Genomic DNA, 22,963 nt, shown 5'->3' with positions numbered 1-22,963 from the left:
CCAGAAATCCAGAACATCTGATAGAGAAGAAGCACCTCAGTTAATCAGGCTGTGATCTCCTCCAGATCTCCTTGCTGCACTATGTCTAACATAGCTGAAGGGGGCAGAGACATCCACGGCACCGTCCACCAAGCTCTTCCATTAACTGTTATAATCAAAAGTAGATCTCCCCCCTCTGCCTCCCGCAGTCTCCGCCCGCGGAGGGGCTTCCTAGTGTGTGGAAACTTTTCCTCCTTCACAGCTCCCTCCCACTGGTGCAGGTGCCGTCCTTATTCTTTTGTCTCTGTTTTTTCTTTTGCCCTACCCAGTTACGTGGGGAGTTTCTTGCCTTTTGGGAGGTCTGAGGTCTTCTGCCAGCCTTCAGTAGGAGTTCTGTAGGAGTTGTTCCACGTGTGGATGTATTTCTGGTGTATCCGTGGGGAGGAAGGCGATCTCCGCGTCTTACTCTTCCGCCATCTTCAAGGTCCCCCGATGTATTTCTTTAAGAAAAAAAAAAAAAAAGAAGATGCTCTTGTGACCTTAACAGCTAGAAAAGGGGTGTGATGCAGAAGGAGTCATCTGCCCTCATTAAACACAATGGCCCAGACTCTTGGCCTCTTTGAGGCCCTAGATATTTAGAATAACCTTTATCGTCTGATTGAAAGATAAATTTCATATGAACCAGATGCTTTTCTATATCAACAATCTCTCCCTCAACATGTTCTGTAGGAAATGCTCATTTCACATTCTACTGTGAACTTGCTATCACTTATTTTGTGAAAAGTTGGCTCATGAAATAAAACACTTAATAAACGCTTAACAATAAACCACTTAATAACAGGAATAATCATTAGTGCAAATCAACTTCTCAGTATATCAGTTTCCTTGACTTTCGATTAGGGATAATTAGACTTAACTGCTCTTACCCGATAAAGTGAGATGAGAGTTAAAAGTGATTTTCAACATTGAAGAACAGACCAAGTAAAGCAGCAATAATAACAATAAATAGTAATAAAATCATAATTGTACACTAAAAACTGTTTTATTCAGCACCTATATATTAGAGGCTCTATGCTAACTAAATACCTTACATATATGGTTCTACAAAATTCATAGAACTAATTTACAAGTTAGGTATGATTATTATTTCAGATGAATAAAGACTTAGGTTAAGTAATTTTTCCAGTCATTAAACTAGCAAATGAGAGCACTGTGATTGACATTTGCAGCCCTAATCTATTGGTAGTGGCTTATAGTGGTTGGGAATGTTGATGCAATGTCTAGGCATGGCCAGAGAGTGTGTCCGGATCGATTAGTAACATCCGCCAGAAGTATGGGTAAGGACGGGGCAGAGCGGAACATAAGCTGCATATTTGTCTCTTGCATCCCATCAAGATGATGTAACTTAGAGAGGAAAAAATGTTTGCTCCCTTTAAGTATCACAGTCTAAGGACCCTGTGCCCAGTTATAACAAAAAGCTGTATGGTTCCAAAGCGTACAGTGGCTGAGATGTGCCAGAGGCAGAGCTACTGGCTTCCCACAAATAACAATCATCCCACTGGCCAAGCAGCTCCCCGACGGCTCCCCAGCAGTAGCACTGTCACATCACAACAAAGCGCCTTTGCCCTCAGACACATAGGCCCAATGGCTGGCACTGAGGGTTTCCCTGAAAAATGCACTGTCCTCTGTTTTGAGTCAGCCTTATTGTTCAGAGCTTAGGGAGTGAGGCTTATGTCCAGATATGGGACAATAATATGTGCTATGCTCTTGTTGCCAGCAATGTTGTGGGTCACCATGATACCTAAACTTTGAATTCTGCAGTGCTCTGAAATGACCTCCTCGTGCCCTAACCCTCAAAGTTTGGAGACGTATTTATGCCTAAGTCCAATACCACCTCCTCGGAAGTCTTCCAGCAGCAACCGCAGCAGCCAGGGTCAGTGTATCGATTCTTGTCACCCCAGCATCTAGAACATTGCCAATAAATATTTAACAAGTGAAAGGATTAATAGCTGTGCCGAAACTTAAGAAATTAGGTATAGTTAAACTACAATGAGTTTTGAGACTCAGGAAGATAAAAAGGTGGTAATTATTCCAAAGTTACTTTCCTTGGATCTACGCTGATCACGTGTGAAGCACACAGTCTAGCAGCAAAATATAGCAGAGGACGGGCTCAGCTTCCTGGGTGTGGTGGGCTTGACTCAGTGGGGAGAGACATGATCCCTACAATGTACTGCTGGTTCAGAAGAGTCATAGGTCTGGGGCTAGGGAGCAGAGACCAATACATATTGAAAGTGTGTCATTTGTGTGTTTCTTTGCTTTTGGCTTGTACAAAAGTCACTGACATATCTCCCACTGGTCTATGAAAGGCAGATAACTGATACAGTAAGTAGTTCACCAGCAGTGTCTATGACTAGATGTATTGGGTTGGCCAAGATTTGATAGCTACCAAATGTCAACTAGTGTTCAAAAGTCTCTGGTGTGTTGTGTCTGCTGGGATGCTTTGGGATGTAAATAATAAAAAGCAAAACTCCACAGCTTATACAGTGAGGAAGTTTTATCCCCAAAACAAGAACTCTTGTGATGGGGTCACTGAAAGATGGGTTAACTCAGCAGCTCAGTCACATCTTGAAGGAATACTTTGCCATCCTCTCTGACTTAGCTTTGTCCTCAAGGTAGCTCCCTCGGTTGCGAGATGGCTGCTGCACTTCCAAGCAACACGTGGGAATGAGTAAGGAAACCTTTCCCTCAAAGGCCCCCAGCAGCCCTCTCCTCACATCCCATTGGCTAGAATTGGGTCAGTGCCCATCTTAACAAATCACTGGTAAGGGAATTGGGATTACTAAAACTTGCTTAGGTGATCAGGATCTACTCCTAAGTTGCAGATAAGGTCACCTTCCTTAGGGGAATCATGAGTTGGGAGAACCTGGACCAAATCAGGGTTCTTTTAACACGGAGAAGGAGAAAGGGACTTGGCCCTTGAATAGGCAGCCAACAGTGTCTGCTCTATATGCTCAGTGGACATGCCATAGCCCTACTTCCATAATACCTTCCAGCAGCAAGTCAGTCACCAGTTAGCTAATAATCTTAATTTGGTGATGGTGGCAACTTTTCATATGAAAATTTAGCCATCATCTGGTGAAGTAAAGACAAACCATGAAAAATCAATTCAGCTAAGATGGCAAAATCTCCATTACCTGACGTTACCAATGAAATCCACCTCCCCATTCCCAAATTGGGGCAGCTTATTGACCATAAAGGCTTAGGTCATTCCAGCAGGAGGGGACATTTCTCTGAGATACGAAAGTGAGAAGGAACAGCCTTCAAGTGAACATGGGGGAACAAAGCTCCCTAAGAAGAGGAAAAGGCAGAAAACTGAAAGGATCAGAAAGTGCTGGAATGACTGGCTCACAGTGAGTGGGAAGAGAACGGCAGGAAGGAAGGTGCAAAGGGGGGAAGGAGAGGCCATTCAGAGCCTTGCAGGTCCCACGAAGGAGCTGGGGGTTACATTCTACGTGCAGCGGGGAGACACTAAAGGATTAAACAGGATCTACAAATGTAAAATCATGCCAATAATCCTAGGCAGGATTGTTTTATACATTGGAAAGAGTTACTCTGTTTAACGTAGGCCGTATGTCATTAGAGAAGCTACTCACCGAATCCCCACTTAACAGGCAGTTGCCAGGAATTCAACTTCATTACCTTGGTTCTGTGCAGAGTTGACCTTTAGTTCGCGCTGGTGGATGCACATTTGTGGACGGGGTAGCCTAGTGGAATGACTTAGTCGGGAGTGGCACTTAAGGCATTTTAAATGAATGATATTGCCTCTGAAAGGAAATAAAACTCCTGTTTCCCTGTTGGGTGAGGCTGCTGCTCATTTCATTAGCTGTTCACCAGTTTATCTCTTGACTGTTTTTAATTTAATTTTCCTTTTTTAATTGGAGCATAGTTGAGTTACAATGTTATGTTAGTTTCTGGGGTACAGCAAAGTGATTCCGTTATACACACACAGATATTATTCCTTTTCATAGTCTTTTCCAATATGGTTTATTATAAGATACTGAATATAGTTCCCTGTGCTATACAGTAGGAGCTTGGTGTTTATTTTATATACAGCAGTGTGTATCTATCTGCTAATCCCAAACTCCTCATTTATCTATCCCTCCCCCACCCCCTTTTCCCCTTTGGTAACCATAAATTTGTTTTCTATGCTAACTGACTTTTAGAACCTAAAAAGGGAATGCTGCCAGAAATAGGATGGGTAAACACATCTCCCCCCATGGTCAGCCAGCTCTCCTTTCAGTCATACGTGCGGCTTGTGAACTCTGGGACACACGCGTACAGGGTTCACTACGTGACGGACGTTGCCTGTTCCAGTTGCCAAGTCCTTTCATACTTCATGGTACATCATTGAGCTCAGCACACTCCAGAGCTCTCCTGCTTCCTTAGCCGTTCCTTGATAACAAGTCCATATGTCAGTTTTCTTTTCAACAATCTCACTTTTTCAACGATCTTTGAGCACCTATGCCTATGTAGAGGCAAATACAATACAGGGCATTGAAGGACAGTGTTGGAGCAGTGTCAGTGAATGGTTATGGGAGCTCAGGGGAGTGAACCTGGGTGGACTTCGATGGGTGGAGGGGGGGTTCTGAGAGCAGAGCTAAGCCTTCTTCCTCTGGCTTCTGTGAGAAAGATGGATTAGAGAGAGAGATTCAGGGAACAGAGCCAGGCGATTTGGAGAATGATTGGACAAAGGACAGAACTGAGATAATTCCAGGAGTTTTCAGCCAACCCCATCTCATCCCAAGGGATAGTTCTCAAGCTGAAACACAAAGGTTATCAGAGTTCTTGAGATCCTGCCCTGCATCCATTCCCCTTTTCCATGACCTCTTTTTGGAACACTGGTGCAGAATAAGTGGCATGGCCTTCAGAAGAAAGCACTGAGGAGTTTTCCTACTCTTGTTTACAAAACATTTTTAAATGCTTCTGGGTAAATGCAAATGACTGTGATGCCTCTCTACCTATTTCCTGCCAATGGCAGTCTTCTAAGAATGGTTAATGTCAGATGTGAAATTATTTTCCTGAATGTTGTTTCTTTTCTCTTTTCATTATGAAGTATATTCGGTGCTCTTCGAACTGGTGCTTATATGGTGTACATTTTGATGACCAAAGGCCTGAAGCATTCAGTTTGTGACCAGGGTTTTTACAATGGACCTGTCAGCAAATTCTGGGCTTATGCATTTGTGCTAAGCAAAGCACCCGAACTAGGTGAGTGTCTTCTCTCCTTACATTTCCTCCCCCAAACCCCCACCCCTTTGTAGCTACACACCCGCAATATTTATGGAAAAACGAACAAAGAAATAATTTAAGGTCCTGTTTTACTGGTTGCAGGAAAGTTACAATGAATGAATTTGCGTTCTTGACTAACTTCCACTGTTTTTTTTTCTCTCCCCTCCTTCCCTCCTTTTAAATAATTGTACATTGAATATGAAGAGCAGAATAGTTTACATAGAACATGCACGTATCCAAGCCTTCCTGAAAACACTTGCAGAGGCTTGTAACATCTACCCAGCCCCTTCTCTGAGGCCATTAACAGCTGAGCTAGTATTAGAATATTGGGAAAAGTTAGCCACACAGCTATTTCCCAGTCCCACATCGAAGTGTAATTTCAGCTCTGGAGTTTGGACGCAGACTAGGAAATTCAACTTTTTGTTTGGGTATCCTCATGTTCTCATTAACGAAATATTAAGGGTTAGTTTCTGGTGTTGTTTAATTTTAATCATCAAAGAAATAGGCCTTAGGGAAATGTAGTTCATCTTCTAGAAATTAATCCAAAATACTGGGGCTAGAAATTAATCCAATATCTATATATGTAGATTCCTAAGGTTTTTCCTTTAACTCTTTAATAGTCAATATAAGTGTGGCACAAGTTAGCAGAAACAGTGAAAAATTAAGTAGCAAGTGTTTGACACAGACACGATTCCCCAGGAAAATCTCTCTATTGCCAGAGAAAGGGACCACCTGTGATAATAAGCTCTGAGTTCATCCATGAGCAGCGCTGGCCAGCATCTCACAAACTGGTACATATCCTTAGGGGACGCCTGTCCATCCTCTGGGTTTCTTAATGTTTTATCTGGAATTAAGAATTGGCTTATTTCGTTCAAAATTTTTATTTATAGATTGTGTTCCATCTCCTGTTGCTCCTAAAAAGGGGGTTAGAGGTTGTAATTTCACTATAAGTCACCTGCAGTATTAGCTATCAAGTCTTTCTGAAAGGTGCCCCTAGTTTGCATCTGTGTCTGTTCACGATGGATATGACATGTCTCCCATGTGTGCATCCGCCACCTATAGCCACTCTCCGCCGCAGGCTGTAACCTGATGCCTACAGAGTGCTGACAGTTGGTTTGAACTGTTGGTTTGACCACTGTCTTCCCAGGTCAAAGACAAAGGAAGAGCAGCGGGGGGAAAAAACTTCAGCGCTCACACACAGAGCCTATGAAAACAGTCTTGTGAAATGTGAAATGCATTAGTATGGATTCATTCATTTATTCCTTTAATAAATTTTTTAAATTTATTTTTCATTGAAAAATAAGTAGTTGATTTAAAATGTTGTGTTAATTTCTGGTATACAGCAAAGTGATTTAGTTATACATACCTAAACATTCTTTTTTTATATATTCTTTTCCATTATGGTTTATCACAGGATTTTAAATATAGTTCCCTGTGCTATACAATAGGACCTCATTTTTTATCCATTCTATATATAATAGTTTGCATCTGCTAACCCCAAACTCGCACTCCATCCTTCCCCCGCCCACCCCTTCCCCTTGGCAACCACAAGTCTGTTCTCTATGTCTGTGAGTCTGTTTCTGTTTCGTAGATAAGTTCAGTTGTGTTATATTTTAGATTCTACATATAAGTGATATCATATGGTATTTCTTTCTCTTTCTGACTTTCTTCACTTAGTATGATAATCTCTAGTCCCATCCATGTTGCTGGAAACGGCAATATTTTGTTCTTTTTTATGGCTGAGTAGTATTCCATTGTATATACGTACCACATCTTCTTTATCTGTTCATCTGTTGATGGACATTTAGGTTGTTACCATGTCTTGGCTATTGTGAATAGTGCTGCTATGAACATAGGCGTGCATGTATCTTTTTGAATTATAGTTTTGTCTGAATATATGCCCAAGAGTGGGATTGCTGGATCATATGGTAGCTCTATTTTTACTTTTTTAAGGAACTTCCATACTGTTCTCCAGAATGGCTGTACCAATTTACATTCCCACCAGCAGTGTAGGAGGGTTCCCTTTTGTCCACATACTCTCCAGCATTTGTTATTTATAGACTTTTTAATTATGGCCATTCTGACTGGTATGAGGTGGTACCTCATTGCAGTTTCAATTTGCATTTCTCTAATAATTAGCAGTGTTGAGCATCTTTTCATGTGCCTGTTGGTCATCTGTATGTCTTCTTTGGAGAAATGTCTATTTACATCTTCTGCCCATTTTTCAATTGGGTTGTTTTTTTGTTGTTGAGTTGTATGAGCTCTTTGTATATTTTGGAGATTAAGCCCTTGATGGTCACATCGTTTGCAAATATTTTCTCCCAGTCTGTAGGTTGTCTTTTCGTTCTGTTTATGGTTTCCTTTGCTGTGCAAAAGCTTGTAAGTTTGATTAGGTCCCATTTGTTTATTTTTGCTTTTATTTCTATTGCCTTGGGAGACTGACCTAAGAAAATATTGGTAAGATTTATGTCAGAGGATGTTTTGCCTAAGTTTTATGGTGTCATGTCTTATATTTACGTCTTTAAGCCATTTTGAGTTTATTTTTGTGTATGGTGAGAGGGTGTGTTCTAACTTCATTGATTTACATGTGGCTGTCCAACTTCCCCACACCCCTTCCCATTGTATATTCTTGCCTCCTTTTCAAAGATTAGTTGACCATAGGTGTGTGGGTCCTTTAATAAATTTATATTAAGCACCTACCATGGGCCAGGCATTTAAAACATTGAAATGGAATTGCTACTTTATCAAAAAAAGAAATTTATAATATGAATTTAATGAACCAGGCCCCCAGGCAACTATTTTTAGTATTTGAATTAGGACCACTAGCTGCAACGTCTTAGGCCAGAGAAGTGTTTTTCAGACTTGGAGCTACAGACAATGCCTAAAAGTCTACAGATGTGTTTTTTAGGAATTTCAAAATTCTATGAGGATATTTTAATTTTGTGTCTTCATGTATGAATAAAAGAAAAGATTGTCTCGCCAGCTACATTTCTCATAGTGATTCTTTCTTCATTTAGAGTCATAGTCTCTGAGTCAGATCACTTTTTCTGAAACTGGTGTTGGTCTGAGAACGTGAGCATGTATTTTTTCTCTTGGGTTTTTGTGACGTTTCCTTTAAAATAAATTCATACATTATTAAAGTTAGAGAATTATTCAAACTGAGAGATATCATATCCCCTTGACTCCTATACTTTATTCTGTATAATAAGTATCCTTATGAATCCCCCCTGTGTTTTTGATGAAGAATTGACTACAGATACATGAATACAGTAAATGCATGAAACTTGACTCCCCTTACATACCACCCCTGAGCACCTTTAAAATTTCCACCTCCCTACCCTCAACAAGTACTTTTTTTTTTAATCAGAAAAGGTGCCTCTATGCTTCTGGCCTTTAAGCCTCAAATTGCAAAGGAGCTACTTCAGTCTTTGCTTCTAGAAGTGCCTTTCCCTGCCAGGACTGCTTGTCTGTGTTCTGAGTTTTACTCAGTTGTGTTTGAGGGACTTGAAAATAAAATAGTCCCTTCTGCTTTTTGAAGGAATAACGTATTGAAGAGCCACCCAACCCATTCATAGTGGTCATTTTCCTTCAAAGACGTAAGTAGCCCTGTGCTGTCTGTCCTCCCAGCTTCCACGCCAGATGGACACCAACGTCTTAAGGTGGTGGACAAGTTAGGATTCCTGGATGAGCACTGTTAGTGCATCACTCAGAGGTACTTGTGCTGTAATCCCGTCTTGTTGGAGTGTTGTTGGTCCTGAGGATGTTAGTGAATCACCTGTCTTAACTAATCTAGGCCCGAACATGCCACTCCCTCCTGCCCCCATGTAGACCTTGTAATTGGACACAATTCTGTTCCCTCTTGAGCCCAAAGGAGCTGTACTCTAGTCCCCTGTGCCATTGGCTTGATCATTGCTTTCCCTGGAGAAGCCTCATTCACCACAATAGTTTATAGGTTGGATATCAAACAATCCATTCCTTCACACTTCACACGTGGGATTGAAGTGTTGACAATGGGCTGAAGAGCTGAAAAAAAATTAAATCCCAAGCTTGACACAGCTCAAAAATAATGAGGCTAGTGTGACACCAATTCTTCATGTAATTTCAGGTCTGATATTTTCATGGTCTGAGTACTCTTTTTCATTTCTAAAATATGACTTATTCTCTTTCAAATATCCTGGATCTTACTTGATAGCAGTCTTCCCAAAGTAAACTGCTGAATCAAAACAGATCCAAAAATCAGTTCACCTAATTTAGTGAACATGTGTGCTTGGATGGTTTTTTGTTCGTTTGAGAAGTTAAATTCCTTCCCTGTTTTTCACTCTTAGAAAACTTTGTCACTACTATTTAATCAAGAAAGCTTTATGCATTTGGATTACTTAGAACTTTTCTTATTTTTAGGTCCCCAGTTCTTCTTTTCAATTCTCTAAGATTCTGGACTCCCTATGTGTACCAGAAAGAAAAGGTCTTGTGAGAAAAAAGCACAGTTCTTCAGTGTTCAACACTGAAACTCTATTTCCCCCCCAAAACCTGCATGCCTGCAGTTTTCACTGAAGTAGTTTCTTATTGTGGCAAAACATACATAAGCTTTGCCATTTCTAAGTGTACAAGGCTGCAGCATTAAGGACGTTTGCAATGTTGTGCAACCATCACCACCATCCATCTCCAGCACTTCTGTCTTCCCCAACGGAAAACTCTGTGCCTGTTAAACACTAACATTCCCCCTTCACTAGACTCTTAATAGCGAGAAGGGCTTTCTGTTTCAGCAGAGAACAATGAGCTCATTTCAGTGAATTCCAGGGCTACAGTCTACTAGAATAAGTAAGGGGAAGAGAGCCACCAACCTGCTTTGTGTGCCAAAATCTTTGAGTGACTACTGTTTGAATTATATTAAAACCTGCTGAGATTTTGTTTTGTTAGAACTTGGAAACATCTGCTCTGAGTCTAGGTCCTTGCTCAGTTGAGCTTGTCATTGTTTTTGAAACTCTGACTCAGCAGAGCTCCACCTAACTCTCAGAAGAGAGGGGCACAGCCATCTGTAACAAACCACACACACAGTGGGCTCCCCATCTCGGTGGCCATGCATGCCCTGTGGCTTCTAAATGCTCATGAACTTCTCCAGAGCTGCACACAGGGCTACACTTAATAGCACATGGGCAGAAGGCATAGTTCAGGAGGAACACTTAGGTATGTGATCACCAGGTCCTGCCTGCAGTCTGGCTCTTGATGGAAAATAGCTGAACCAAAGGTTAGAGAGACTTGTAAAGAACATGAGCCAGAGGAAGCTAAGATATGGGACACGGCCGAAACGTTCATGAGTCAGAAGTCCCACTGCTTACACTTGGCCAAAATACTTTCCATAATGCTAACAGGACCTTTGGCCAAGAAAGATTGGTTGGCCAACATTGCGTCCACAGTCCCTATCTTTTGTTTGTATTTCTAGGTCACTCTGTAGCTTTTGACAGGCCTGGAAGTGCCATCCTCTTGGTGTAACTGGCTCATGACAAATTAAATGGGTTATTAAGTTGTTTTCCCCAGAGGAAAAATAATTCATAACTGCCAGAGTTGCGTGACTGTAGCATCTCAGCTGCGATATCAAAAGAACCATGAGAGGTCTTGGGGAGCTCTTTCTGGAACCCCACCAGCTTTCTCTCACCCAAGGAAAACTACCCTTCTCTGGGTTGGTGGCCTGCTTGGGGACAGTAATCTTGATATGGCATTGGAATGCTACTCCTGAGAGGCTCAGGGCCATTACCGGAAGATCCTCATCTTCTTTACTCCATCTATCATCCTGCATATCTGTTCTGAGAAAAATTCTTATGCATATCTAAATTAATTTCATTTTGAAGATCTCATGACATGTCCTTTGCCCCCACCTCCCCATATTAAATGGAAACACCTAGTGTGTCTCAGATCAAGCCTGAAACCACCCCCCCCGACTCAGACAGGAAAAACACAAAGCTATGTTCAATTCCAGATTTGTAGCTTTTATGTTAGCCCATTCTAATATGGTCTGTGCTTTGTCCCCTACCACTTTTCCCACACTGAAATCGTTCTTTAGACAATAAATTTTTACATAAAAGTGGTGATAGAGTTAAAACTAAATCTAAAGAGTTTAAAAGGATAAAATGCTCATTACTTTAAGGCAAATAACTTTTATTACAATATGTTTGAATATTGTACAGGATTTATATTTATTGTAGTTAATACTTAGAGACTCATAAAAAAAATCTCAATTACGAATGAATAAATGTTTTTAACATACAGTTCCTTGGACTTCTACCTTCTTTCCACTGGGAACAAAGGTAGCCTGGAACTACTGTGTCTACGTTACAGTCCATAGAAGGAAGGGGAGGCGCAGAGTAGTAATTACACAGAAGTAGTGGATCTTTGACAAGCACACAAAAATAGCACAGTTTAACATAAGTAAGTAGACCCCAGGTCTCCTAACACTAGTTGTGTCCCTTAAGCATACAAGTGAGAGTTACTATCACCATTGATCGTTATTAGTCTGTCTGACATTTACAGGCTTAATATGTTAGGCATCTCATAATAGAGAAGAGGACTTCAAAGAAAATTTTATAAGAGGTTCAGAAATGCAGCAGCTGGAAATTTTCCTTTTCTGTTCTAAACAAATAATAATGTTGGGGTATTTTGTTTGTTTTTTGTTTTTTTTCATATTCCCTAGGTAGCAGCTGACTTTATTTTTTATTGAAGAAGAGCTGATTTACAGTCTTGTGTTAGTTTCAGGTATACACAAAGCGATTCAGCTATTTTTTTTTCAGATTTTTTTCCATTATAGGTTATTACAAGATACTGAATATAGTTCCCTGTGCTATACAGTAAATCTTTATTGTTTACCTAACTTATCCCTCGCCCTGCCCCCACTTTCCCCTTTGGTAACCATAAGTTTGTTTTGTATGTCTGTGAGTCTGTTTTTGTTTTGTAAATGAACTCATTTGCATATATTTTAGATTCCACGTGTAAGTGATAGCATATAATATTTGTCTTTGACTTCACTTAGTGTGGTATTCTCTAGGTCCATCCATGTTGTTGCAAACGGCAATATTTCATTCCTTTTTATGGCTGAGTAATATGCCATTGCATATATACACCACATCTTCTTTACCCATTTCATCTGTTGATGGACACTTAGGTTGCTTATAGTGCAGCTATCGACACTGGGGTGCGTGTATCTTTTCGAATTAGAGCTTTTGTCTTTTCAGGATGTATGCCCAGGAGCGAAATTCCTGGGTCATATGGTAGCTCTGTTTTTTTTCTTTTTTTAAATATTTATTTATTTATTTATTCGGTTGCGCCGGGTCTTAGTTGTGGCAGACAGGCTCCTTAGTTGTGGCATGCAAACTCTTAGCTGCGGCATGCATGTGTGATCTAGTTCCCTGACCAGGGATCGAACCCAGGCCCCCTGCACTGGGAGCGTGGTGTCTTATCCACTGTGCCACCAGGGCAGTCCCTATTTTTACTTTTTTGAGGAACCTCCATATTGTTCTCCATAGTGGCTATACCAATTTACATTTGCACCAACAGTGTAGGAGGGTTCCCTGATGATAGTCATTCTGACTGGTGTGAAGTGATACCTCATTGTAGTTTTGCACTATGAGAAGTAATAATGTTTAACAGTTCAGTAGGGAAATAAACTAATAGCTCCTGCTGAGTGGAATAGGGCACCACCTGTATTATTCCAACCACAGCCATCAGAACTTTAAAAGTCTTTCCAAGATCCAGCATTATCTGACCTTCCTTTGTATGAGATGTTTTAGGGCATCCTTGAAGTATGAGGGATAAGACAAGGGTAAGTACTAAGTTCCCTTGTGCTTAATTAAATTTCAGAATAAGAAGAGGGACCACCTAGATCTCCTTGTTATACAAAAAGAAGTCAAGTTCGAGTTCACCAAAGGTCATGAGGGATATTGGTTTTTCCCATATCTGAAAACCACAGAGATAGGAAAGAGAATGAAGCATCTGCCTGCATAAATCCTGTTTCTGTCTCACATGGGACAGAAACAGGATTTATGCAGGAAGATGCTTTTTTTTTTTGGACTCATTAATGGAATCAGGTGTATTTGTTACTGTGCTTGCTCTTCATCCATTTTTATGTAAGTGTTCTAAAGTATATTTTTCAGAATCCCTAGACTTTTAAGAGAATCACTGCAGATTAATAGCATCTACCTGACTGAGCACCATTCTTGCTTCTATAATATGAATTCTCTACCTTAGACACAGTGATCTTTTGGATAGTCGAAATAGCTCAGATGGGAGAGCATTAGACTGAAAAGAACAGTGGCCTTTTTCTTCAAGGGGGATAATATTAGTAAAATTTTGGATAGATCCTGGAAAGCTTTTTCAAAGTTAATTCCATAAAAATGTGTGTCATTCTCAGTTTTTTATCACTTGATTCATTGGTACCAAAATATTCCTATTATCCTCTTCAGTAAATACAGTAGAAAGTAATTTTTTTCTCTTTTCCTATTTTTGCTGTTTATTTAATTTTTTAAAATTTAATTTTTATTTTATATTAGTGTATAGTTGGTTTACAATGTTGGGTTAGTTTCAAGTGTACAGCAAAGTGATTCACTTATAAATATACACATATCCGTTCTTTTTCAAGTTCTTTTCCCAAATAAGTTATTACAGAGTATTGAGTAGTTTCTTCAAGGGGGATAATATTAGTAAAATTTTGGATAGATCCTGGAAAGCTTTTTCAAAGTTAATTCCATAAAAATGTGTGTCATTCTCAGTTTTTTATCACTTGATTCATTGGTACCAAAATATTCCTATTATCCTCTTCAGTAAATACAGTAGAAAGTAATTTTTTTCTCTTTTCCTATTTTTGCTGTTTATTTAATTTTTTAAAATTTAATTTTTATTTTATATTAGTGTATAGTTGGTTTACAATGTTGGGTTAGTTTCAAGTGTACAGCAAAGTGATTCACTTATAAATATACACATATCCGTTCTTTTCCCAAATAAGTTATTACAGAGTATTGAGTAGAGTTCCCTGTGCTATACAGTAGGTTCATGTTGATTATTTATTTTATATATAGTAGTGTGTATCTATTAATCCTAAACTCCTAGTTTATCCCTCCCCCTGCCTTTTCCCTTTGGTAACTATAAGTTTGTTTTCAAAGTCTGTTTCTGTTTTGTAAATAAGTTCATCTGTATCATTTTAAGATTCCACATATAAGTGATACCATATGATATTTGTCTTTGTCTGACTTACTTCACTGAATATGATAATCTCGAGGTCCATCCATGTTGCTGCAAACGGCATTATTTCATTCTTTTTTATGACTGAGTAATATTCCATTGTATATACACATTGTATATATGTACCACATCATCTTTATCCATTCCTCTGTCAATGGACATTTACATTGCTTCCATGTCTTGCCTATAGTAAATAGTAATAGTGCTGCAATAAACATTGGGGTGCATGTATCTTTTCAAATTACATTTTTTTCTGGATATATGCCCAGGAGTGGGATTGCTGGATCATATGGTAGTTCTATTTTTCATTTTTTAAGGAACCTCCATACTGTTCTCCATGGAGGCTCTATCAATTTACATTCCCACCAACAGTGTAGGAGGGTTCCCTTTTCTCCATACCCTCTCCAACTTTTTTTTTTGTGTGTGTGGTACGCAGGCCCCTCACTGCTGTGGCCTCTCGTGTTGCAGAGCACAGGCTCCGGACGCGCAGGCTCAGCAGCCATGGCTCACGGGCCCAGCCGCTCTGCGGCATGTGGGATCTTCCCGGACAGGGGCACGAACCCATGTCCCCTGCATCGGCAGGTGGACTCCTAACCACTGCGCCACCAGGGAAGCCCTCCAGCATTTATTGTTTGTAGACTTCTAAAAAATTTTTATTGGGAGTATAGTTGATTTACAATGTGGTGTTAGTTTCAGGTGTACAGTAAAGTGAATCAGTTATACATATACATATTCCACTTTTTTTTTTTAGATTCTTTTCCCATATAGCCCATTACAGAGTATTGAGTAGAGTTCCCTGTGCTATACAGTAGGTCCTTATTAGTTATTTATTTTATATAAAGTAGTATGTATATGTCAATCCCAATCTCCCAATTTATCCCTTCACCCTCTTATCCCCTGGTAACCATAAGTTTGTTTTCTACATCCGTGAATGTATTTCTGTTTCATAAATAAGTATTTCTGTTTCATAAATAAGATTACTCAGCCACAAAAAAGTACAAAATAATGCCACTTGCAGCACCATAGATGGACCTAGAGATTATCATACTGAGTGAAGTAAGTCAGACACAGAAAGACAAATATATGATATTGTTTACATGTAGAATTTTTTTTAAAAAGGGTATTGTTTGTAGACTTTTTGATGATGGCCATTCTGATCAGTGTGAGATCATACCTCATTGTAGTTTTGACTTGCATTTCTCTAATACCTATAGTGATGTTGAGCATTTTTTCATGTGCTTTTTGGCCATCTGTATGTCTTCTTTGGAGAAATGTCTATTTAGACCTGCCCATTTTTTGATTGGGTTGTTGTTTTGATATTGAGCTGCATGAGCTGTTTGTATATTTTGGAGATTAATCCCTGTCGATCACTTCATTTGCAAATATTTCCTCCCATTCTGTGGGTTGTCTTTTCGTTTTGTTTGTGGTTTCCTTTGCTGTGCAAAAGCTTTTAAGTTTAATTAGGTCCTATTTGTTTATTTTTGTTTTTATTTCCATTACTGTAGGAGCTGGATCAAAAAAGGATTTTGCTGTGATTTATGTCAAAGAGTGTTCTGCCTATGCTTTCCTCTAAGAGTTTTATAGTATCCAGTCTTATATTTAGGTCTTTAATCCATTTTGAGTTTATTTTTGTGTATGGTGTTAAAGAATGTTCTAGTGTCATTCTTTTACATGTAGCTGTCCAGTTTTCCCAGCACCACTTACTGAAGGGACTGTCTCTTCCCCATTGTATATTCTTGCATCGTTTGTCATAGATTAATTGACTATAGGTGTGTGGGTTTATTTCTGGGCTTTCTATCCTGTTCCATTGATTTTTTGTGCCAGTATCATACTGCTTTGATGACTGTAGCCTTGTAGTATAGTCTGAAGTCAGGGAGCCTGATTCCTCCAGCTTCGTTTTTCTTTGTCAGGATTGCTCTGGCTATTTGGGGTCTTTTGTGTCTCCATATAAATTTTAAGACTTTTTGTTCTAGGTCTATGAAAAATGCCATTGGTAATTTAATAGGAATTGCATTGAATCTGTAGATTGCATTCAATAGTATAGTCATTTTAACAATATTCATTCTTCCAATCCAAGAACATGGTATATCTTTCCATCTGTTTGTGTCATCTTCAGTTTCTTTCATCAGCATCTTATAGTTTTTGGAGTACAGGTCTTTTGCCTCCTTAGGTAAGTTTATTCCTAGGTATTTTATTCTTTTTGATATGATGGTAAATGGGATTGTTTCCTGTATTACTCTTTCTGATCTTTTGTTGTTAGTGTATACAAATGCAACAAATTTCTGTGTATTAATTTTGTAACCTGCAACTTTACCAAATTTATTGATTAGCTCTAGTAGTTTTCTGGTAGCATCTTTAGGATTCTCTATGTATAGTATCATGTCATCTACAAACAGTGACAGTTTTACTTCTTCTTTTCCAATTTGTATTCCTTTTATTTTTTTTCCCTCTGGTTGCCGTGGCTAGGACTTCCAAAACTATGTGGAATAAAAGTGGTGAGAATGAACATTCTTGTCTTGTTCCTGCCCTTAGAGGAAATGATTTCAGCTTTTCACCATTGAGTATATTAGCTGTGGGTTTGTCATATATGACCTTTATTATGTTGAGGTGTATTCCCTCTATGCCCACATTCTGGAGAGTTTATCATAAACGGGTGTTGAACTTTGTCAAAAGCTTTTTCTATTGAGATGATCATCTGGTTTTTATTCTTCAGTTTATTAATGTGGTGTATCACAATGATAGATTTGCAAATATTGAAAAATCCTTGCATCCCTGGGATAAATCCCACTTGATCATGGTGTGTATGATCCTTTTAATGTATCGTTGGATTTGGTTTGCTAATATTTTGTTGAGGATTTTTCTATGTTCATCATTGATATTGACCTGTAATTTGTGTGTGTGTGTGTGTGTATCTTTGTCTGGTTTTTGGTATCAGGGTGATGGTGGCCTCAGTTTGGGAGTGTTCCTTCCTCTACAATTTTTTGGAATAGTTTCAGAAGAATAGGTGTTAACTCCTCTGTAAATGTTTGGTAGAAGTCACCTGTAAAGCCATCTGGGCCTGAACTTTTGTTTGTGGAAGATTTTAATCACAGTTTTAATTTCATTACTTGTGATTGGTCTGTTCATATTTTCTATTTCCTCCTTGTTCAGTCTTGGAAGTTTGTACCTTTCTAAGAATTTGTCCATTTTTTTCTAGGTTGTCCATTTTATTGGCATATAGTTGCTTGTAATAGCCTCTTATGATCCTGTGTATTTCTGTGTTGTCAACTGTAACTTCTTTTTTATTTCTAATTTTATTGATTTGAGCCCTCTCCCTTTTAGTCCTTGATGAGTTTGGCAAAAGGTTTATCAATTTTATCTTTTCAAAGAGTCAGCTTCTAGTTTCATCGATCTTTTCTATTGTTTTCTGTATTTCTATTTCATTTATTTCTGCTCTGATCTTTATTATTTCTTTCCTTCTACTAACTTTGGGTTTTGTTTGTTCTTCCTTCTCTAATTGCTATAGGTGTAAGGTTAGGTTGTTTATTTGAGATTTTTCTTCTTTCCTCAGGTAAGACTGTATCACTATAAACTTCCCTCTTAGTACTGCTTTTGCTACATCCCACAGGTTTTGGATCATTGAGTTTTTGCTTTCAATTGTCTCTAGGAGTTTTTTTATTTCCTCTTTGATTTCTTCAGCGAGCCCTTGGTTGTTTAGTAACATATTGTTTAACCTCCACATTTTTGTGTTTCTTAGTTCTTTTTTTTTCTTGTAATTGATTTCTAATCTCATAGCATTGTGGTCAGAAAAGATACTTGATATGATTTCAATTTTCTTAAATTTACTGAGGCTGGCTTTGTGGCCCAGCATGTGATATGTCCTGAAGAATGTTCCATGTGCACTTGAGAAGAATGTGTAGTCTGCTGCTTTTGGATAGAATGCTCTATAAATATCAATTAAGTCCATCTGGTCTAATGTGTTATTTAAGGCCTGTGTTTCCTTATTGATTTTTCTCTGGATGATCTGTCCATTGATGTAAGTGGGGTGTTAAAGTCCCCCACTATTACTGTGTTACTGTCAATTTCTCCTTTTATGGCTGTTAGCATTTGCCTTATATATTGAGGTGCTCCTATGTTGGGTGCATATACATTTACAATTGTTATATCTTCTTCTTGGATTGATCATTATGTAGTGTCCTTCTTTGCCTCTTGTAATGGTCTTTATTTTTATTTTATTTTGCTGTACGCGGGCCTCTCACTGTTGGGGCCTCTCCCGTTGTGGAGCACAGGCTCCGGACGCACAGGCTCAGCGGCCATGGCTCACGGGCCCAGCCGCTCCGCGGCATGTGGGATCTTCCCAGACTGGGGCACGAACCCGTGTCCCCTGCATCAGCAGGTGGATTCTCAACCGCTGCACCACCAGGAAAGCCCAACGGTCTTTGTTTTAAAGTCTATTTTGTCTGATATGAGTATTGCTACTCCAACTTTCTTTTGATTTCCATTTGCATGGAATACCATTTTCCATCCTCTTTCAGTCTGTATGTGTCCCTAAATCTGAAGTGGGTCTCTTTTAGACAGCATATATACGGGTCTTATTGTTGTATCCATTCAGCCAGTCTATGTCTTTTGGTTGGAGCATTTAATCCATTTATATTTTAAGGTAGTTATCAATATTATGTTCTTATTGCCATCTTGTCAATTGTTTTGGATTTGTTTTTGTAGGTCTTTATTTTTCCCTTCATTTTTTGGTTCCCTTCTCTTGTGATTTGATGACTATCTTTAGAGTTGTATTTGGATTGCTTTTTCTTTTGTGTGTGTTTACCCATTGCAGATTTTTGGTTTGCAGTTACTATGAGGGTTTGATATAGCTGTCTATATATAGACAAGATTGAAATTAAGAGACAAGCAACTTAAAACAAATGCATTTCCAATATCCTGCATTTGTACTCTCCTCTCCTTTTCTCATGATTGCTCATTTTGACATCTTATTTGTGTGTGGATGATTTCCTACCTTTACTGTGTTTTTGCCTTTACCAGCAAGCTTTCCCATTCGTAATTTTCCTGTTTCTAGTTGTTGCCATTTCTTTTCTGCCTAGAGACGTTCCTTTAGCATTTGTTGTAAAGCTGGTTTGGTGGTGCAGAATTCTCTTAGCTTTTGCTTGTCTGTAAAGCTTTTGATTTTTCCGTCAAATCTGAATGAGCGCCTTGCTGGGTAGAGTATTCTTGGTTGTAGTTTTTTTTCCCTTTCATCACTAAGTATATCATGCCACTCCCTTCTAGCCTGCAGAGTTTCTGTTGAAAGATCAGCTGATAACCTTGTGGGGATTCCCTTATATGTTATTTGTTGCTTTTCCCTTGTTGCTTTTAATATTTTTTCTTTGTCATTAATTTTTGTCAGTTTGATTAGTATGTGTCTCAGCGTGTTCCTCCTTGGGATTATCCTGTATGGGACTCTCTGCACTTCCTGGACTTGAGTGTTTCCTTTCCTACGTTAGGGAAGTTTTAGGCTATAATCTCTTCAAATAATTTCTCAGGCCCTTTCTCTCTCTCTTCTCCTTCTGGGACCTCTATAATGCGAATGTTGGTGCATTTAATGTTGTCCCAGAGGTCTCGTAGACTGTCCTCATTTCTTTTCATTCATTCTTCTTTCTTTATTCTGTTCCACAGCAGTGATTTCCACCAATCTGTCTTCCACCTCACTTATTTATTCTTCCTCATTTATTCTGCTAGTGATTCCTTCTAGTGTATTTTTCCTTTCAGTTATTGTACTGTTCATCTCTGTTCTTTAAAGCTTCCAGCTCTTTATTAAACATTTTTTGTATCCTCTCAGTCTATGCCTCCATTGTTATTCCAAGATCTTGGATCATCTTTACTATCATTACTCTGAGTTCTTTTTTGGGTAGATTGTCTATCTCCATTTCACTTAGTTCTTCTGGGTTTTATCTTGTTCCTTCATCTGGAATGTATTTCTCTGCCATCTCATTTTGTCTAACATTTTGTGTTTGTGGTCTCCGTTCCTCAGGCTACAAGATTGTAATTCTTAGTTCTAGTGTCTGCTCCCTGGTGGGTGAGGTTGGTCCAGGGACTTGTGTAGGCTTCCTGGTGGGAGGGACTGGTGCATGTCCACTGGTGGGTAGAGCTGGGTCTTGTCCCTGTTGTGGGCAGGGCCATGTCAAGGTGTGTGTTTAGAGGTGGCTGTGAGGTCAGTACAACTTTAGGCACCCTGTCTGCTGATGGGTGGGGCCAGGTCTTGGTGCCAAAATGGCAGCCTCTGGGAGAGCTCATGCCAATGAGTGTTCTCTGGGGTGTCTGCCATCAGTGTCCTTGCCCCCATAGTGACCATAGCCTTGTCCCTGCAGGAGACTCTCCAAGACCAGCAGGTAGGTCTGGCTCAAGCTCATATGAAACCAGTGCATTGCCCTGGGTCCCAGTGCAGGTGAAATCTTGTGTGCACCCTCCGAGAATGGAGTCTCTGTTTCCCCCAGTCCTGTGGAGTTCCTGCACTCAAGCCCTGCTGGCCTTCAAAGCGAAATGCTCTGGTGGCTCATTCTCCTGATGCCAGACCCCCAGGCTGGGGAGCCTGATGTGGGGCTCAGAACTCTCACTCCTGTGGGAGAACCTCTGCGATATACTTTTGCAGTTTGTTGGTCGCCCACCCAGCGGGTGTGGGATTAAATTATATTGCAAAAGTGCACCTCCTACCGTCTCATTGTGGCTTCTTCTTTGTCTTTGGGTGAAGAATATCTTTTTTGGTAGGTTCAAGTCTTTTTTGTCGATGGTTGTTCAGCAGTTAGTTGGGATTTTGGTGTTTTTGTGAGAGGAGGTGAGCTCAAGTCCTTCCTCTCTGCCATCTTGTCTCTCATCCCAGAATAGCCTTTTGTTTAAATTTTACTTTCCTAACTTCCACATGTCAAGGCTTCACACTTTATTGGGAGCTTACAAAGATATGTTTGTTTTTAAAGAGTACCTTTATCATGGACGAAAGAAAAGTGTCTTTTTACTACGCCAGAGAGGCCTAAGAACATTTTGCTGGGCACTTGAATTCTAATTTGTTTCTCTTGATTAATAAATATCATTTGACTCTTCCAGGTGATATTTCCTAAAATGCATGGCTGAGTTGGAAATGGACAACACGGTTACTATTGTCCCTTCCAAATTAAAAATTAATATGATTTCGTGCAAAACACCTTTCTGAAAGTAACATTTATTGAGCGCTTACCATGTGCCAAGAGGGCATGTTGAGTATCCTATTTAATCCTCAGATAATTTCAAACTATTATTATCCCCATTTTACAGATGATGAAATGGGAAAATAGGATAAATAACTTGCCCAGGGTCCCTGAGCTAGTAAATATCAGTCCAGGATTCTAACCCAGTCCATCTCATTCTCAAGTGCCAATTCAAGACATCTACCTTCTTGCAGAGATAATAGATTATGGTTTTGTTATGGTCAAGGGGCTCATGTCCATTTTTTTTCTTTGTCTTTCAGGAGATACAATATTCATCATTCTGAGGAAGCAGAAGCTGATCTTCCTGCACTGGTACCACCACATCACTGTGCTCCTGTACTCCTGGTACTCCTACAAGGACATGGTTGCCGGGGGTGGTTGGTTCATGACTATGAACTATGGCGTGCACTCCGTGATGTACTCTTACTATGCCTTGCGAGCAGCGGGTTTCCGAGTCTCCCGGAAGTTTGCCATGTTCATCACCTTGTCCCAGATCACTCAGATGCTGATGGGCTGTGTCGTTAACTACCTGGTCTTCCACTGGATGCAGCATGACCAGTGTCACTCTCACTTTCAGAACATCTTCTGGTCCTCACTCATGTACCTCAGCTATCTTGTGCTCTTCTGCCACTTCTTCTTTGAGGCCTACATTGGCAAGATGAGGAAAACAACGAAGGCTGACTAGTGTCGGAACTGAGGAGGAAGCCATAGCTCAGGGTCATCAAGAAAAATAATAGACAAAAGAAAATGGCACAAGGAATTACTATGGTGCAGCTAAAACAAAACAAGACATGAGAAAACACACAACCCAAAGCAGCTTAGGGATAATTAGGTTGAGTTAACCCAGTAAGTTTATGATCCTTTTTGGGTGAGGACTCACTGAGTACACCTCCATCTCAAAGGACTGCTGCTGGAAGACCCCATTCCCTCTTTATCTGTCAACTCTAGGACAAATGAGAACAAAAGTGGGGCAGAGAAAGAGAAGGCAAACAAAAGCTATTAACAGTCTATGAAAAAAAAATGTATTTACTAAGTGTTGTTGTTATATTTCTCTAAGGATCAAAGAAGTTTACTTAAAAAACTGTGCGAACCCATACACACAATCCTTTCTAATCTTTTTTGACACTAAACTGGAGCCAACAGAAAAGATAAAAATGGAAGAGACACAGGGTGTATATCTAGAACAGTAATGCTTTTGAAAAAATGAAAGCCTTTTTAAGAAAGGTTGGCAGTTGTAGCCCCCATGAGAAAAGATGTCTTAATCA

At 39.6% G+C, this 22,963-nt stretch overlaps 1 protein-coding gene across 7 annotated transcripts in view; it reads left to right on the top strand.

Moving 5' to 3' along the window:
* LOC112397675 (elongation of very long chain fatty acids protein 6) overlaps positions 1-22,952 on the top strand; it is a 133,054-nt gene extending 110,102 nt beyond the window's left edge. For 4 of the 7 annotated variants that reach the window (XM_024741934.1, XM_024741935.1, XM_024741933.1 and 1 more), the window contains exons 3-4: positions 5,093-5,244; positions 21,959-22,952. In XM_024741934.1, coding sequence (XP_024597702.1) covers positions 5,093-5,244; positions 21,959-22,383 — 577 coding nt within the window. In that variant the 3' untranslated portion in view covers positions 22,384-22,952. The remainder of the gene's footprint in view (positions 1-5,092; positions 5,245-21,958) is intronic. The other 3 variants (XM_024741930.1, XM_024741932.1, XM_024741929.1) reach the window with 1 other exon arrangement.
* The last annotated feature ends 11 nt before the right edge of the window (positions 22,953-22,963 follow it).

This window comes from Neophocaena asiaeorientalis, unplaced genomic scaffold (genome assembly GCF_003031525.2).
Source record: "Neophocaena asiaeorientalis asiaeorientalis breed wild unplaced genomic scaffold, Neophocaena_asiaeorientalis_V1.1 scaffold534, whole genome shotgun sequence".
Taxonomy (NCBI): Eukaryota; Metazoa; Chordata; class Mammalia; order Artiodactyla; family Phocoenidae; genus Neophocaena; species Neophocaena asiaeorientalis.
Note: the sequence above shows the minus strand (reverse complement) of the source record. Positions and strands in the feature narration are given on the sequence as shown.